This window comes from Heloderma suspectum, chromosome 7, assembly GCF_057233095.1.
Source record: "Heloderma suspectum isolate Gila_16-S chromosome 7, 16-S_ref, whole genome shotgun sequence".
In the NCBI taxonomy this organism is placed as follows: Eukaryota; Metazoa; Chordata; class Lepidosauria; order Squamata; family Helodermatidae; genus Heloderma; species Heloderma suspectum.
In genome coordinates, this window is record NC_139464.1 from 68,809,708 (window position 1) to 68,827,995 (window position 18,288).

Consider the following 18,288-nt stretch of genomic DNA (forward strand, 5'->3'; position numbering starts at 1 on the left):
AGGCTGCTCTACAACACATAAGATGTGTTGTAAATGCAGATCTGCTCTCCCCACCCCAGAACGCTCCCGCCCCGCCCCTTTTCATTCGCTCTGCACTCCTCCTCCGAGCGCGGCGTACAGGGCTTCTCTGTGCTGCCTGTGAGGTAGCGTGGATGTGGGGGGAGGTCAGTTTTCCAGGAACTGACCTAGGAGTGTGGGCTCCATGGTCACTTCTGGGAAAACAGCGTGCCCTATGGCCATCTAGCCACTGTCTAGCAGCCATAGGATTGTTCCATCCGATGTCAATAGCCAGTTTGAAAGGGCAGATGCAATGCCACTACATCACAATGCCACTATTGTTCTGGGAAAATGTAATATGGAGGAAGTTATTGCATTTTCCCAGGATCAAGATATTGCAGATCCAATCTTCACAGGATTGTTCTATTGTCCATCTACCACAGGATCCCATAGAGCAGGGACAGGGAATGTGTGGCCCTCAGGATGTTGTTGGACTTCAGCTCCCATCATCTCTTACTAGTGGCTGTGCTGGCTGGAGCTGACGGGAGTTGCAGTCCATCGTCTGAAGAGCCACATGTCTCCCACCCCCCTCCATAGAGGGCTGCATGCATGGGACTAGTGATCCATGGACACGGGGTTTCTAATACACATGGAAGAGTTTTCCTGGATTAAGGTGCCTGGGTTTTTGGAGGAGAGACATGGCTCTTTCATTAGGTTTTGTCTTCACCTGCAGCATGTGACTTAGCTCACTTGCTTGAGCAACCCACAGTAGAATCCTATACATGTCTATTCAGAAGCAAGTCCCATCGTTTTCAGTGTGTATGAGATTGCCGCCCACAAACATATGGCTACCTTATTCCTTAAGTCAGACGGGTTTGTCTGGCGTGGGACGGTTTTCTTGCTCTTGCTCTGCTTTGTAGCACCATATATTCTCATGTGTTGCAAGCAAGTTTGTACCTAAATGCAAGGTGAGTTTCAAACACACCTACTTTCCAGCTTAGCAGAGCAATCCTCCAAATCCCCAGATATGCTGGCTGGCATCAGGATAGGGTGGGTCTCCCCACTAGCACAGGGAAGCTCTGCCAGTGGGGGGCTATGTCCACCCGGAGGTCCAGTTCTGCCAGTGGAAACCTCCATGGGTGTAAAACTACCACTGGGAGTAGCTGGCATTAGTCCTGAAATGGGACTTGGTGGGTCTGGATCCAAAACCCCTTGTGACAAAATCACAATGCTTGCCATGTGGAGTCTATATTAATGCTTATATGTGTTTGCTGTGTTAAATAGAACCCAGGTAAGTTAGGTTTAATTGTTTGGTAGAGAGTGAGCAGACTGAGTTTATAAAAGGTAGGAGCAGACAGTTAGTTGGCGAGATAGAGAAACAGTATAGATAGGGCCTTAGGGTTTGACGAAGCTACATCTAGATAGTGGAGTTGTGGGAACAGGAGTTAGGAAGGGTAGAGCAGGCAGGGTAAAACCAAGAACTGAGTGATTAACTATAAGATATAACTTCTCTTGTATTAAATAAACTTTAATTTGTTTTTAACTTATAAAATCCCACATCTTGTTCATCCTTCTGTGCTACCAATAGGGTTCATATTTCCTGGGTACTTCTCCTGGTTGGGTAAAGGGAACCAATGAGGCATATTGGGCGTCTCTTTTACCTGGTGAATTTAGGGGCTGAAGCTTATAATTAGGACAGCTGTCCCAAGGCGGAGGCAGACAGACCTGAGGGAGGGTTATGTCACACCCTTCCAATCCCCTAAGGGGCTCTATGAGACCCTCAACTACACCAACCTACAGTTGGCATAGTTAATTTCTCTCCCCATTGGTTTCAGTGCGGGAGAGAATTAAAAATCAACTGCAGCTGACCACTGGGGGAAAAGAAAAGTATGTCTGCCATCCCCTCAACCTTCTGCCCTGGCAGGTGTGAGACAATGGGGCTTTGGAAGTGGCAGAGCGTCCACCCCTTCACTGCCCCACCACTACGTGGGACTGCATTGTAAGAGATGATAAATGAAATTGTTTTCTCAAAAAATTGCATAATCTTTCTATCTAAGCCTCAGAGAGTTGTTCACAATCTACCTTCTTATTTCCACTCACCTTGCTGGGTTTTATGGGGACTGATTTTCTTGATGGTAAATAAGAAGTAGCTTGGCTAAATTTCCTGGAATATAAAAAGAAATGTGTTACTTTCCTAATTCATCACAGGAAGTAACTTTTTTTCTAAGGAAACTATTAGAGGGCAAATTGGCAAGGGCGAAAGTCCACAGGAAGTTTAATTTTCAACAGTGGAAGTCTGTCATTAGCTTACTCAGATAAATTATATTTTAAAAATTACTTAGAATTATAAAACCCTATTTCTTCCACAGAAGCTTCAATGGGCATTTGGAGTATGTTCCATTTCCTCGAAAACTTTGAGAGAGAGAGAGAGAGGGAGAGAGAGAGAGAGAGAGAGAGAGAGAACACTGGAATCTCCAGACACTATGAGTAGTGGGCTGTCATTTTGACCATGGAGTTACTTATTTAAAGTTGTGGTGACACAATTTGAAGCTATTAAAAAATGTGATGATAATAATGATGACGTTCCTGCAATAAACAGAACTTGCTGTCAGCGTAATTTAGCTCTATCTTTAAGCACTTGAGCTGATGTTAAATAACTTGTGTCAAAGTGCGTGCCCTGAGGAGAATGTGGTTACCTGGTTGGCTTCTTTTCACTAGTTGTTGTTGACTTCAAGCTGCTGATCCGTTTCAGTCTAGCTAGTTTCTGATTCCACGATTCCAGCTCTTCTATCCTGACCTCGAGATTGTTTGTTAATTTGCAGAGCTGCTTAACAGCACCCACATTCTCCATAAAAATTTGATCCTAGAAAGCAATGCAGAGGCAAAGAATTCCATCCGTCAATAAGATGTGAAGACAGACAAGATCCAGTGAGTTTCTTTAGGTGACCTCAAAGGATTTGTGAGCATCCTAGAGTGATTCCTGAATTTATGTTTGTTTAAAATTGAGACACCCTTCCATTACCATATCGGCAGCTGCTTTTGAGACCCTTGTCAGTTTCAAAAGTGCTTTGTCAGCCAGCATAGGGGGCTGCTCCAGAAACACAAACATAAAGCTCCTTTGGCCATATGGATCATATTGATGGTGCACATCTTTGGATACTGGATATGTAGTTTATTATATTTATATCCCACCTTTTTTCCTCCAAGGAACCAAGGCGGCGTACATAATCCTCCTCTCCATTTTATCCTCACAAGAGTCTGTGGCTGGCCCAAAGTCACCCAGTAAGCTTTCATGGCCAAGTGGGGACTAGAACCCAGACCTCCTGGCTCACAGTCCAACACTTTAGCCACTACACAACACTTCCTCAATTCCACGAGAGCTCAAGTGTATGTCATACCAACACAAGTTAATTCAAAACAAAGAGAAGGCCATTTGGGGACCATAAAATCCCCTCCCTAACCAGTTTTTTTTTTTTTTTTAATGTTCCATCTGCAGTAACTTGCCAGGGAGCCCTTGTGCAAGAAAGGGAGTGACTAACGAGAGTACATCATGCACTGCCATGCTAAAACATTTGTTTTGAATTAATGTTGTGCCTAAACACTAAATATATCATGGCAGGCATCTGAGGTTTTTAAATGTTTTCCTCTACAAACTGTTTCCAGTAGACAGATCCAGAAGTCCCCATCATGTACATTCTGAGTATATCAGATGGTGCGAAGAGGCTCAGCTGAACCATTTATCTTGCAACTGAAAACAACCACTCAAGGGAGAGAAAGACAGATGGAAAAGAGAGAGATCCTTATGCTGTTTCTGAAATGGGAACCAGGGAAGTCTTTTCACAAAGTGCAATGGCGCTGAATAGACCAGGGGTGGGCACCGCATGTTTCAGGACCTACTGGTAGATGTCTGGGTCATTTGCAGTGGATCAGCAAATGTTTTTTTACTCCCCAGCAACAACAAGGGATTCTTCCCCCCCCCCTCTAAATTAGGCTGCTGAGAGGGAAGAAAAGGGGACCAGAAGTGATTTTTTGTGCCATATGACTGTGAGCTCAGTTCTGATACTGAAAACAAATTCTTGGGCTGAGCATGTGCTCAGAGGCACCTTGTTTCTCAATTCTATATTGCTCCCCCACTCCCAAGCCACCATTTTGCACCTCACTCTGGTTGTCAAACTTTTGTGTTGTAGTAAAAACAAAGTAGATCCCGCAAGCCTGATGCCTGCCCGCCTTGAATAGTCTAATACCAGTCCCGGCTCTTCTTGCAGATCTCCTATGAGGGCCTAAATACATGTTACTTTAAATGTGCAGGGAGGGCTGATTTTGATCACAACCACAGTGCACAGGGAAAGGAGGTTTAACCTTCCCTTTCTGCCACAGTCCCCAACCTGGCAAATAGTGATAGGGTGTTTAAAAACAAAAAACACCGCCCATTGGCTTTCCTTGTTTCTTACCTATGATGAACTGGGTCAATTCATATAAACCTGAAAAAATTATTAAAAATGTGGGTTGAGTGTTATTGGTGAAAAGTGGAACCCATGGGGAAGTGGCTATGAGCTTTTCTAGATGCACTCTTCATTCCCTATTCACGGTTGTTTACCGGTTCTTTAGATGACAACATGACCCTCCAGTTTCACTTCTGTGTCTAACCAGCACTTTCAACAAGTTTTTCTGGAGCAAGAAAAATGCTGCATTTACTTCTGAAAGCAAAAGAAAGTGCGATTTCCTCTTGTGCATTTGTGCTATTCCGCTATACAACAATGTCACCTAGAGGTTATGTTGTGGAAAAGCAGGAAAGGAAATGCTCCTTGTGTAGTGCCCCAATCTCAATTCTGCGACAAAACTAAAAGTCACTTTTCTGTTACGTAACCTCTAGGTGCCACCATGGTATAGAAGAATAGCACAAATACACAAGAGGAAATCATGCCTTCTTTCGCTTTCACAATTAAATGCTGCATTTTCCCTGCTCTAAAAGAATTCACTGAAAGTGCTGGTTAGACACAGAGCATCTCTACACCAGCCTAAAATCCCACACTTAAAACAGGGCTTTGTGCTTCCATTTTAAATGCAGGATCACGATGGACTCCCTTGACACATGCTTCCTTTCCCCCCTCCCCTTTCCCTCCTTCTCCCCCTTATCTGAGTCTTCCATATGTTTCATTGATCTAGCTCCTCTTCTTGCGGCTTTTCCTTTATCACAGAGGGAACTCAAGTGGAACACAAGTGGAGTAATTTGATACGTCATTATCCCCAATCTATTTAAAAACAGAATAAAGGTCATTTAGTGCAGGAGACACGCTGGAGGTTGATGACATCATCTAAAGGGTGCACAAACTTCCACGAGCGAGCAATCTCAATAGCAGGATAAAAGCTCTGTATGAAGAAGCCCACAGAAGTGAAACTAGAGGGTCACTACATCATCTGAAGAATCCGTAAACAACTGTGAGTAGGGAATGACAAGTGTACAATAAATACTTCATCTAGGAAAGCCTTAAGGTTAGCTTTCGCTGTTGTTTTCCACTCTGTCTTACTCATCACAACAATTAATGCACTCACTCTTATTTCTGTATGGAAGTGAAGCCGTTCATATGGGGGGGAGGATATGCAGAGGCCCCCATAACACCATGCTATCTATAATGCTGCAATTTAACCAAACTGCATTCCCTCACTTATGTGTAACATGAAAGCTGGCATTTAGACTTTGAAAAAAGCACTTATTGTTCCATGTGTTGTTAAGATGCTGTAGTCTGTTTTAGCCATACAGAAGCGTCATTGTACATGCTGCACAGAGATGTTCTGTCTGGAAGGTGCCCATAGTGTACTGCCCCATGCGATATGTTTATGCCATAAACAAACCTACACAGCATGGTAAGACCACACAATTAACAACTGCAAAACATTCCCCAATTTGTTTCCTGAAGAGTCTCTTCAAAACACTCATGTGCCTCAAGCCATGATGAAACCGATTACACGGTCTCTAGTCCCATGCATGACTGCTATGAATCTGTTGCCTTTTCCATCTGGGCTTCAAATCCTCATGAAAGGATCATTTGCATGAGGAAAGGATGGTCGGCTGGAGGTTTATTTAGTAACAAGGTCCCACAAAGGCTCAGAGTTTGCTACCAACAAAGTGTGCCAGTTCAAATCCTTTGAACATGTGCACATTAGAATCTGTGCTTATGATCAGGAACTGTCAAATTGGGCATGTCTTTTTTCTGTACGAGATGCTTAGCTTCTCTCTCTTTACAAAAATTCCCTTTATCCCATCACTGCCTGGGGGATAAGAAACACCGGGTCCACCTATCTTGAACAGGCTACAGGAGGTCACCTTTTAACTTCGGAATACGCATCAATGAAAGGCCTAGTATTTTATTACAGTGTGCACCACTGGAAAATCAACCATTTCATGCAATGGTGCAGGCTCAGAGTCTCTGCAGGCTCAGTCAACTGGCAATTTGTCATGATCCTGGTTGGGCAAGAGGCGATCCAGGTGGAAGGAAATATCTTTTTCTTTTTGCCAGGCAGACTGCTCCTGTTGTAATCATGGTGAAGGCAACTGATCCAAGCTACATGATTTATGCCTGTCTCCGTTGACTGTGTGGAGTGCCAGGTGCCCAGTCTAGGCTGACTCCAGTTGTTTTATCCTCACAGCCCAATGAAGTAGGTTAGGTGATATGTATGTGTGTGAGAGAAAGGGAAATGAGACTGCCAAAGGTCACCCACTTAGTTTCATGGCTGAGTGGAGATTTGAACCTGAGGAACTGAACTCTAACCACTACACTCAGGGCTCCTGGAAATTGTATAAAATCCTCAAGGACAAAATAGTCCCCAATACTACAATAGGTGGTGAGAGAGACCACCAAAACTAAATGACTGCCAAGCAGCATCAGAGACCCACAATCTTCTTCAAGCTATAGACCCATCTCCCTCATAACTATAGATGTTGAGATTAAGGTGGGCATGTATGAATCACCAAAAAAGAGGAACCACATCATCAAAACAGAGGACAAAAGGGAGAGCAATTTGCATAAAAAGTGCATATGCTAATTTATATTTTTCCATGCAAATTTAGAAATAATTGTTATAATTTAAATAGAAATACAGTACATATCATAGTGGGGAACAGAACATAAGAAGAGCCATGCTGGGTCAGACCAAGGGTCGATCTAGTCCAGCGTTCTGCTCACACAGGGGCTAACCCGCTGTGCGCTGTCGTCAGGAAACTCACAAGCAGGACGTGAGTGCAACAGCACTGCGACCAGGTGAACTGCGTACCTGCCTGTTCAGTCTGCTGCCCATGGCTAACTGGTGAAGGGGAACAGTTCCTATGGTTCTTTAAATCGGAATTGAACAGGACAGCCCTTCAAACAGAGAATGCCTCCAAACAGAGGATGGTCCTCCACAAAAGAGGATATGTGGCCACCCTTGCCCCATTGGCACCTATTTTTATCATTGCTTTGAGACACAACACAGTCAAAGACCAGAACTTTGCTTCTCCTAAAGGTGCATACCAAAACTTTTATGTCTAATCGTAACTGAAATATCACTTTGGTTTGCTTACTAATTAAACAACAGCAATGTGCTTGCAGGGCTGTAGAAAAGCTGTTATGAAAGACGAATAAAGGTACCTTATCAACCATGAGGAAATCATCAACTTTTTCTCCATTTTCACATGTAAAGTCTCCAGCGGTTCTTACTGCTCTTGGTAGAAGTTCCTGCACTTCCTGGGCGATTACTCCTGCTTACAAAAAACCCCAAGAAAACAGGTGCAATCAAAAGCAGCACAAACCCCCAGAAGATGGGGACAAAGAACCACAGCAGAAATACCCACAGACTTCAGTATTCTCTCTTTCTTGGATCCACTACAAGCTGCAAGTAGGATTTCATTCTTCAGCCCTGTCAATTCTGTTTGGCATGCGTATACTGATAGCGTACAGGTAGGCATTCTCAGAGGGCCTACCTTTATGTAGCCAAAATGGCACCATCTACACACAGAAGAGAGATCCCAGCAGGCTAGGGGAACCCCAAGGTTTGCAGATGTACAAGAAAAAACTGTATAGAGAAAAAAAACCGTAAAGGGGTTGGGGAGAGACCAAAACAGCCCAATGACAATTGACCCTACACTCCAAACCAGTGCAGACTGGTGGCTCCAATGTCAGTGGGGTGGTGAATCCACTCTGGGTTCCAGTCAGAATTCTAAGGAGTTATCCAAGGTGTGAAGCTCCTTTAGAGTTCTGACTGATTCTGACTGAAACCTGGAGTGGATTCACCGCCCCACTGACATTGAAGCCACCAGCCTCCACTGCCCCACACTGCAACATTTTTGGGCACCATCACAAGAGGCTTTTATTGTACACTCATGGTGGGTCACTCATGAAAGTTTGCGGGTCCTTTTCAAGACATCGTCAACCTCCAAGGCTCATCCAGAAGTATTTCCCAGTTATTCCATATTAAAAAGATCAGGAGATAATGAGGTATTAAAAATATCTCGGATTGTTGAGTTATTACAACAGCCACTAGATGACACTGTTTCACTGAGTTCTATGGAAGCTTGAAAATTAAAAACGTCCCCTTTCAGCAATCACGTGGTCACCTTCTGGGAGCCCGCGGTAAACATGGAAAGGCCCCACAAGGAGGACTGCAGGTTTTTTCTTTAATGTAGAGACTCCCTTTGTGACAGGCTCTACTTAGCTATGTATGATGCTTGCCTGTAGCCCTGTGGACTATTTGTCCCAGGCCAGACGTATCTCCATCCTGCATGTCATGTACTTATTCCTCAGCAGATGGCCTCCTGGGGGTGCTCTGCCATCTGAGATGAAGAGGGTAGTTACCAGAGGGAGGGCCTTCCCAGTGGTGGCACAGCCACAGTAGAACACTCTCCCCAGGCAAAATCGTTTTTATTTTCCCAAGGTTTATAGGCAGAATTTTAATTTTGCTCAGTGTTTTATGGTACTTTAAAGCAGGGGTCCTGGGCCACGGACCCGTACTGGTCCGTGGCCTGTCAGCAACTGAGCCGCAGGGGTGTGCGAAACCCCCTCACCTTGGGTCCATGGGGGGTCCGCAGGGGGGGAGGCGATCTGTCCCCCTCCCCGAATCCTGGCTGGCTGCGCTCTGCAGTGAATCTGCAGAGCTGCTGGCCAGCTCCAGCTGCTGGCAGACTTCCAGCCGCTGGGACGCAAATGGTGTCCGCTATGCAGACGCCATTTGCATCCCAGCAGCCGGAAGTCCACCAGCAGAAACACACACACCCCGGTCCATGGAAAAATTGGACCGGTCCCTGGCGCCAAAAAGGTTGGGGACTGCTGCTTTAAAGAACTCGTGGCCTTTTAGCTTGCTCCATTTCATCCATCTTTACCTTTTAATTGTTTTGTTCCCTCCTGTGAGCTGCTCTGGGGATATGACTGAAGTGTGGTATGAAATGCCTATAATTAATTTAATCGTTCTGTATGTTTGAAAGGAAGGGCAAATGTCAGAGTGTTGCAATGGAAGAAGAAGCCAGGGCATATTCTCAAAGTCAACATGCCTGAAAAACTGGAACAGCAGATGAGTTGAGTGAATACCTGTTTCGTGGATCTGGTTAATTCCCATAACAGTTGCAAATTCAGGCTTGTAGTCATATTCCACCAGCCTCATCTGTGCTATTCTTCTCAGCTGCTCTTGCGTATCAGCCTAATTGACCAGAGACAAGGCTTTGCATGTTAAAATATTTAACACCCGTCTAGTCATGTCAAGGGCTTTAATGTACACACACTTTTCAAGTTTGAGATGGCTGCCGTTCGTTTTCCTCATGGCTCCCCCTGCCCCTTTCCATACGCCTTTTTCCATCTTGGGCTGAGGACAGAAAGTTCTATCCCATGGCAGCTACACACTAGCGGAAAGTGCTTCTGCTGACACAGGGCAGGGCACTCCATTTGTGCCTGTTTCCCCCTACCTATGGCAGCCAGATGTGCCAAATTGCAGACCAGCCTTCCCCAACCGGCTGCCCTCCAGATGCATGGAACTACAACTCCAAGCTTTCCCAAACAGCAAGCCATTGTTGGCTGGGGATGGTGGGAGTTGTAGTCCAATGCATCTGTAGGGCGTCTGTTTGGAGAAGGCTGTCTGATACTATTCCAGTCGGGAGGGGGCAAGCCTCAGGAGAAGCTTTCCTGAGAACAATGGGGGGCTGCAGTGGGTAGGGTGCATCCATGAAAATTGGGTGCTCTGGTTTAGGCAAGCATAAGGGCTTTCCGCTGGTACAAACCCACCATGGGATACAATACAGGAATAGGACTTTCAGAGCAGTCATGGTAGGTTCTTGACCCACTGACCTGGTTCACAGAAAAAAAACAGCCCACCATGGTTTAATTTACCCACAGGGTGCTGTTACGTTGTCCATTTTTGCATGATGCCCACAGGTATTTTGCTTCCCATGGCTTCCAATGGCATGCGAACCCGGGTGGCAGGGGTTGTTTGAGGGTTAGACAATTCTCAACCCATGGCCTGTTTCATGGTTATTTGAGAGTTGTCTAGCCCTCAAACAAACCCTGCTGCTTGGGTTCATGAGATGACAAGCCATGGCTAGCTGGGTGCCCCCAGGCACCGTGCAGAAATGGCACCCACCGGTGCCCAACATGATGCAACAGGCCCTGTGGGTAAATTAACCCGTGGTGGGCTCATCATGTGAACCAGCTCACTGTGTAAGCCCAGCATTGTAATGTGAATTGCAGACACAAAAGCCTTAAGCTGCATGGAGGATCACCCCTCAGTTGTGCATCAGGTAGGCTGTCATTATTATTTTTTAAAGCAGAACATGTATTTCTTATAATTCATATATATGTTCACCTCACCACCAACAACAAAATTACAAACTCTTAAAAACAATGACTGCAGAACTGCTCAGGGATTATGGAGGAAGGTGTGTTGATGTTACAGCCACTCGCCAATAGGCACACTGCATGCTGATTTTTCCCCAAGGAAACTGAACAGAGGGATAGAGTGCAGAATTTGAATCAGAAGAGTAGTGAATAGTAAAAGATAACAATATAAGGCTGAAACTCTACATGATCAGAAGCTATGGGTTCTTTTCCCCCATGTTTTCATCATCATCATCATCAAATCATAGAGTTGCGGGGGCGGGGAGGCACTTTGTAGACCATCTAGTCCAACCAGTTGCTCAGTGCAGGAAACCCAAAACTAAAGAATCCCCAACAGATTCTGGGTTGCCCAGCCTCTGCTTGGAAGTCCTTTAGTGAGGTTGGAGAAGGTAGTATTGAGTGGATGACTAAATGGGGGGGGGGCTATTTAACCCTTTCCCCTCTAGCAATTTTTCTACTGCTCAACATCGAACCCCTCTCCCCACCCAAAAAGCTCCCACACACAAAATACACTCCCAGAATAGAAAAGATTAAGCTGCCCATCACTGTCATTCATTCAAGACTGCAGCCTTCTGAGAAAGTCTTCAGTTAAAAAAAAATGTTTGGGGAGTGGGGAAAGTACGCACAACTCCACACTATGGGCATTTCTACACCAGCCTAAAATCCTGCATTTAAAATGGGGCTTTCTGCTTCCGTTTTAAATGCAGGCTCACAACTGACTGCCTTTACACACGCTCCCTTCCCCCTCCCCTTCCCCACCTCCTGCTTTCAGTTTCTTTGCGGGATAAGGAAAGGTACAAAGCGGGGGGGACTCTTGTTTTTGCAGCTTAACTGTTGTTCCTCGGCCTCAATCCTGGGCACTTACTTGGGAGTAAGCCACATTGAACTCAATGGGACTTACTTCTGAGTAGACATGAGATCACCTTGTACGTCTGCAACCCTCGAGGAAGCCCCATTGAACTTAATAGGATGCTCTGAAACAACAGAGGACGTTGCTTCTGAGCTGGGTGGGGTGGGGGATCAGATGTGTCTCCCTTCATTGCAGGGAGGCATTTTACCCTCTTCTTCCTCCAACTGTGAAATGCAGAGGCAGGAGACGCAATCAGCAGGCAATTCTTGCCCTCGCGCCTTCCTTCCTCATCCTGGCCGTACCCCCAGCAACCGAAAACAAACACCCACAGCAGGCAAACAGAGCAGTTTCTCCCACTATGAGAGAATTGCATGTGGAGGTCACGCCACTCCTGCTCCGTGGGCTGGAAAAAATACCCAATTTTTTTCCTTTTGAGGAAAACACGGGATAGGTGGGAGGAAATAGTGGAATAATGACTGGACACTGATGGACCGTTGTGTAATAGACTCGCACAATTCAGTGAGTGAGCAACCATGAACACGCAATAAACTTGAGGTGTAGGGATCCCCTACATGTACTGATTTTTGTCTTCAAGAAGGATGGAGTAGAGATTCTTCTTCTGTTCTTTTTGAAACTGAATTTGTAGCATTATACCTTTTTGTTAAGTAGCACCTCCATTTTGGGAAACGGCCATAGCTCACTAGGTAGAGCACATGCTTTGCATGCACAAGGTCCTCACTTCAATCCCCGGCATCTCCAGGTAGGGCTAGGAAGGAATCCTGCCTGAAACCCTGGAGAGTTGCTGCCAGTCAGTGTCAACGATACTGGGCTAGATGGACCCGTGGTCTGACTTGGTACAAGGCAGCTTCCTATGTCACAGTTAAAGGGATCAAGTAGTAAGAGACGGGAAAGAAAGACCTTGCTTAAAAGCCCAGAAAGCCATTGCTTGTCTGAGTAGGAAACACTGGACTAGAAGGATAAATATTCTGGCCTGGTAGAAGGCAGCTTCCTAGGTTCCTACCCATTCCACCCCTGCCCACCCCGCTCCCATACTTTTCTATTTCTTAATTCATGAGCAACACCTTAAGATCTTTGGATTACTTCACAAGCCTGTGAAGCTTTTATCCTGCGATTGAGATTGCTCCTTCACAGACGTTTGCGGGCTCTTTACATGACGCCGGGATCATTCAAGGCGTCTCCTGCACTAAATGCCCTTTGTTCCATTTTTAAATAGATCGCAGTTAATAAGCTATCAGATTACCCCGTTGTGTTCCGCTTCAGTTCCTTCTGTGAAAAGAGGAAAAGCAGCAAGAGGAGCGAGATCCATGAAAGCTAACGGAAGACTCAGATATGGGGAGAAGGAGGGGGGAAGGGGAAGTGGGGAAGGAAGCAGGTGAAAAAGGGAGTCGTCATGATCCTGAATTTAAAAAAGAAACAGAAAGCCCCATTTTAAATGCAGGATTTTAGGCTGGTATAGAGATTAGGGCTGTGCACCACTTTGGCCCGTGGCCTGAACCCCAAGTTGAAGTGAGCTGCTTCAGGCCACTTTGTGCCCCTTCCGAGGCAAAGCGGAAGGGGCACAAAGCTGCCCGGAGCAGGTCAGGGGCTCAGTGTGCTTCGGCCCCTGGCCCAGCCCCTCCCCCCCCCGGCGCCTCCAGGTCCTTACCTGAGCCTCCTTCTCCTCACTGCCTGGAAGAAGAGTCGCTGCGCATCCAGGCCTCAGGAGGCGGCAGCAGTGAAGACAGCAGCAGCGGGCAGCAAAGGTGATGGCGGCGAAGGCGGCGCAACAGAGAAGGCAGCGGCAGCAACGGGGAAGGTGGCGGTAGCAACGGGGAAGGTGGCAGTAGCAACAGAGGAGGAGGAGGCAGCCCAGGTAAGAAGCATGGGGGAGTCGGGGGGGGGACCCGCTTCGGGTTCTGGGCCAAGGTGGGTCAGGGCCCCCCCAAATCTGCCCGAGCCGGATCGGGCCCACCTCAGAAGCCGCGAAGCAGCTTCCGAGTCAGATCGGGGGCTCCCTGCACAGCCCTAGTAGAGATGCCCTATGTCATATACACATCTGCCTCAGTCAAAATGTTGTTCATGCACACATTTAAGGATTTTTGTACCACCTTCTAGGGGCAAAGACCCTCTCAAGGCAGTGCACAAATGAAATCATAAAACAATTTCAAATATAGCAATTACACTAAAAGACATCTTTGAAATCCCACTATAATACCAAGTAAAACCAGCAGAACTTGAAAGTACAGACCAACCCCCTTATTCAGTTAAAAGAAGATTGGAACAATGCCGTCTTTAAGACCCGTTTGACAGACTACCAAAGTGGAAGCCAGATGTACGTCCTGTGGGAGGGAGTTCCAAATGGATGGCCCACCACCGAAAAGGCTCCCACCATATGTGCTGTTATGGTGGTAACTAATTCTCCATTGCACTCACCTCTTGGATATTTTGTTTGGCTCGACTGTCAGATGGATGCATGACCGCCCCCATAACTTTCATGTTTCCACAGACAACCAGGGCTTCATCTGGTGTGTCTGTATTAATTCCTACTCGACTGTGACAAATGGTGGTTCCAGGATCATGTCCTCGCTGCCACAGCATATCACTGTCATTCTCAAACTGTCCAGGGTTAGAGGCCTGAAAACATTTTTAAAGTCAGTAGCCATACAAACTAGTCTTAGGGAAAAATTAGTACCATGCAAATGTTTCCTAAGAAATGCACTCTTGCGCTTCTTTCCAGCACAACAAAAATTGACAACAAGCAACTTCATTTAGGAGTAGTGAATTAAGCAATTGGTCATAACATGTAAATCCACATGGCTTCTTTGGGTGAGGGAGGACTTTTTAAAGCGCAGTAAACAGCGCTGGCTCTTCGGCTTAGAAACGGGGATGAGCACCGCACCCTAGAGTCGGACACAACTGGTTGGGGACACCTTTACCTTTACCTTAACAATGTCTAGAGGGGTAACTATGCCACAAGACCCTTTGTTGCTCAAGCTAATGTAAGAATTCTGCTTTTAACTAGGACAAGAAAATCACTGTCATCATATGCAAAGCATATTTGCAACATAGGTCTAGAGACCTGAATGGTTTCAGACAGCATTTCTTGGAAAAACTGCCATCTGCAAAAAAAAATGCCTAATTCAGCGTTAAGGTAAACCAGCTGTCACTTTCAGTTGTTTCCCCAAAATATACATGGTATGAAGAATCCTGGTTGATCATAGTCTGTTAAGCTGATCAATTGCTAATAGTCAGAAATGATCAACTGAAATGTCCTCAATGAGTAGTCTGGGATTTAACCAAAGAACAAAGGCTTTGATGGCTGGAGGTGACTTATCTCATGGAGGATATGGCTGTTAATGGCTACTAGTCACGATGGTGATACGTTACCTCCAGTATTAGAGGCAGTATGCCTCTGTATATCAGCTGCTGTCGAACTTGAGCAGGGGGGGCGGGATACTATTGCACTCATGTCCTTTACTGCAGGTCTCCCCCAGGCAGCTGGTTGGCCACTGTGTGAACAGAATGCTGGACTAGATGGACCTTTGATCTAATCCAGCATGGCTCTTCTTATGTTCGTATGACCATCTCTCCTATACTTTAGGAAGATGACAGTTTCAACTAGAAGAAGGGAGCAGAAAAACTCTGAAGAGAGACAGAAGCTCTGTTCAGACAGCACAAGTTTCGTCCTCCGCACATACAATGAATGTACATGTTGCGGGAAGTGGTGCCTCTCTGCAATATGAACATATACACGGGCAGCACTTCATGCAATCAGGAACCCCGAAAAAGCAGGCTTGTGGATGTGTACTTGGTGCATTACAACAGGTGGCAAAGCCTACTGCCTTTTCTTATTCGCTGTTTGTTGTATGCATGGGTGAAGAGTGTGTTGTCTGAACAGGACTAGAGAGAGTGACAGACAGGTGTACATTGTGAGCTTTGGGGTGAAGGGACCTTCTCTGGGAATCTAAGCAGGGTTGCAAATATGCTGCCTGCTCTAAAAACACCTATTTACTTCCAATAGGCTCTGTTTTTATATTTGGAAGCAATGCAGATATTACAGGGACTCAGTTAAGTCCCCAGGGCCTCTCATCCAAAGGAAAGCCTACAGTCCTAAGCTGTAGGCTTTCCTACTTACCTAGGAAGTACTTCAACCCAGTGGGCAGCATGCAGCGCTGCCGCTACACCAGCAGGAACAACTAGCTAGCACAACCCAGCAAAGCAAATGAAACGACCGCTTCTGGAACTGTGCAAGTCAGCAGAGTTCCTTTCTGTGAGCTCTGCTGACTTGTCCTGTTCCAGAAGCAGTCGTTTCAGCGAGTTTCCTGGGTTGTGCTAGCCAGCACTAGCTTCCCGTTGCGCTCGCAGTCATAGAAACATAGGAAGCAGCCTTATCCTGAGCCAGGCTGTTGGTCCATCTAGCCCAGTATTGTCAACACTGACTGGCAGCACCTCTCCAGGTTTTCAGGCAGGAATCTTTATTAGCCCTACCTGGAGATTCCGAGGATTGAACCTGGGACCTTTTGTGTGCAAAGCATGTATGCCCTGCCACTGAGCCATGGCCCCTATTGTTCCTGCTAGCACACCTTCAGTGCTGGTGAATTGCCAACATTGGATATTGCCCAGCGGGGTTTACTTTTAAATAAACATGCATAGAATTGGGCTGCAAACATTGTTGCATTACCCCAGGGCGGCGTACCACTCAGGAAGGTGGGGTATGTCCATAATCGCACACATGCAAACACACACACACACACACACACACGTGGGTGGTAAAAAGCATAATGATGCAGATGCTAACCTTTTATTAATTTATTAACACTTTAATAAGAGTATTGAACATGGAATCTAAGCATTCCAATTCTATGTAAGCAGAAATAGAGTCCCAGAAGCTCAGCATTCATTAGAAAAAGCTATCTTTAAAAAAAAGAAAAGAAAACCTCTGCCATCTGTAGTATGTAGAGCCAAGCATTTCACAGTGAGATCATGATCTGATATGCCTGTTAACCACAACTTAGTGGGTAGATTTCAAAGTTGCCTTCAGTACTGTAACCAAAGCAGAGCTTTATGATTTGAATCCAACACCGTGGGTGCTTCCAGATGGAAGGCTGCTAGCACTACCAGTCAAAAGGCATCATGCAGCAATTCCATCTTGCTGGATGGACTTTTTGTGGTAAGAAAAAAGGGGTGGCAAAGCACAGAAGGGGTGCAAATGGGACAGGATAATATCTGGATCCCTCCATTCCTTCCATATCTGAGGCAGGGTCATTGCATGGCAAAAGCTGCATCTGCAAGCACGTGCTATTCACTAGGCCACCACATTGATATTATCCCTCTGCCAGATGTGCCTCCTGTTTTCACTTATTTGAAAGGGGGAAGTGAGCATTCTGTCCCCAAAGTAGTCCACCAGATGCCTGTGACGAAAGGCCTATATTTAACAAGAGTATCGGAGCAGCTTTTTTTTTTTCTGAGCAGTTTTGAATATCAGAATCCCAAGCAGGCCCAATGATCCTTTTCAGTAGACAAAATATATAGAAAGGATAGAAAGCTTCTGAGGTGCCATGTTCTGGAATCTGGATCTTTTAAAAACTCGAATAATATTAGCTTGGACTTACTCTGACAATGATCCTTTCCGAGATATGGGCGGCCACCAGATAAGACTGGTCTTGACTGAAGGCGTATAATCCGGCCACTAACATGAAGTATCTACATTGAATTTTTAAAAAAAAAAATCATAATTTTAGGCATAAAAACCACGGGTTTACCTACAAAAAAGAACTCCACTGTTTTGTACTTTTTTAAAAAGCATTTTAATTCAAATGGTTTGGGCTCTCCCCACACATACAATAAAACATTGTATGTCATTTAAATGAAAGTTAATTCATTTACTGTTTGCATCATATTTCCCCACCACCACCACCAAAACCCAGCTCAATTATATACATTTATGGCCACTTTCTGTACCAGCAATGTGCTAGGTGCTGGAGAAAACACAGAAATGGCATGGTATATATCCCAAAGCCTCACAACAGGTTCTAGGAAATGCTTTTTTCAGTGCCAGGCATGCTCAGTTTGGACTTCCCACCCCCACCCACCCCATTACGGGGATTGTGCCCACCTTGATGTGACTCCTTGTTCACCCAACAGAAAATGGGGATAGTGGTACCATCACCAATGCCACAATACAAGCGACAGATTACTAGAAAATTATTACACATATACACGACAGAATTTAATAAGCAGTGGATTTATATGAAGCAGATCAATATTCATGGAGCAGAGAGAGAGAAGGCGAAAATGATACAGCAGTTTAAGGGAAAAGAACCCTAAATGAATATAAGGATCTCCTTATGCTGGGGTAGGCAGCGTGGGTAGGCAAGCTGTGCCCATGGACAGCTTTCTTGGCACCCACTATGGTGCCCTACCTCTCCCACTTAAAAAAACAAACAAAAATTAACACATTTTCTTATGGGCAGCTGGGATTGCTGTAAAATAGGTTTCTGCTGGAAAATGTGGGTTCAAAGGAATTGCTTAGTGTGTTGGGGCTTAGATCCCAACTCTGCCTGGTACTCAGTTCTTTGGGCAGGTTAC

General features: G+C 45.6%; 1 protein-coding gene across 4 annotated transcripts in view; it reads right to left on the reverse strand.

Annotated features, from left to right (window-relative positions):
• Positions 1–18,288, reverse strand: part of MYRFL (myelin regulatory factor like) — a 69,935-nt gene that overhangs the window by 17,344 nt on the left and 34,303 nt on the right. For 2 of the 4 annotated variants that reach the window (XM_084810505.1, XM_084810504.1), the window contains exons 10-15: positions 17,313–17,403; positions 14,134–14,334; positions 9,555–9,663; positions 7,623–7,732; positions 2,694–2,860; positions 2,098–2,161 (exon numbers count right to left, since the gene is read on the reverse strand). In XM_084810505.1, coding sequence (XP_084666631.1) covers positions 2,098–2,161; positions 2,694–2,860; positions 7,623–7,732; positions 9,555–9,663; positions 14,134–14,334; positions 17,313–17,403 — 742 coding nt within the window. Of the gene's footprint in view, positions 1–2,097; positions 2,162–2,693; positions 2,861–7,622; positions 7,736–9,554; positions 9,664–14,133; positions 14,335–17,312; positions 17,404–18,288 lie in introns of all 4 variants that reach the window. The other 2 variants (XM_084810503.1, XM_084810506.1) reach the window with 1 other exon arrangement.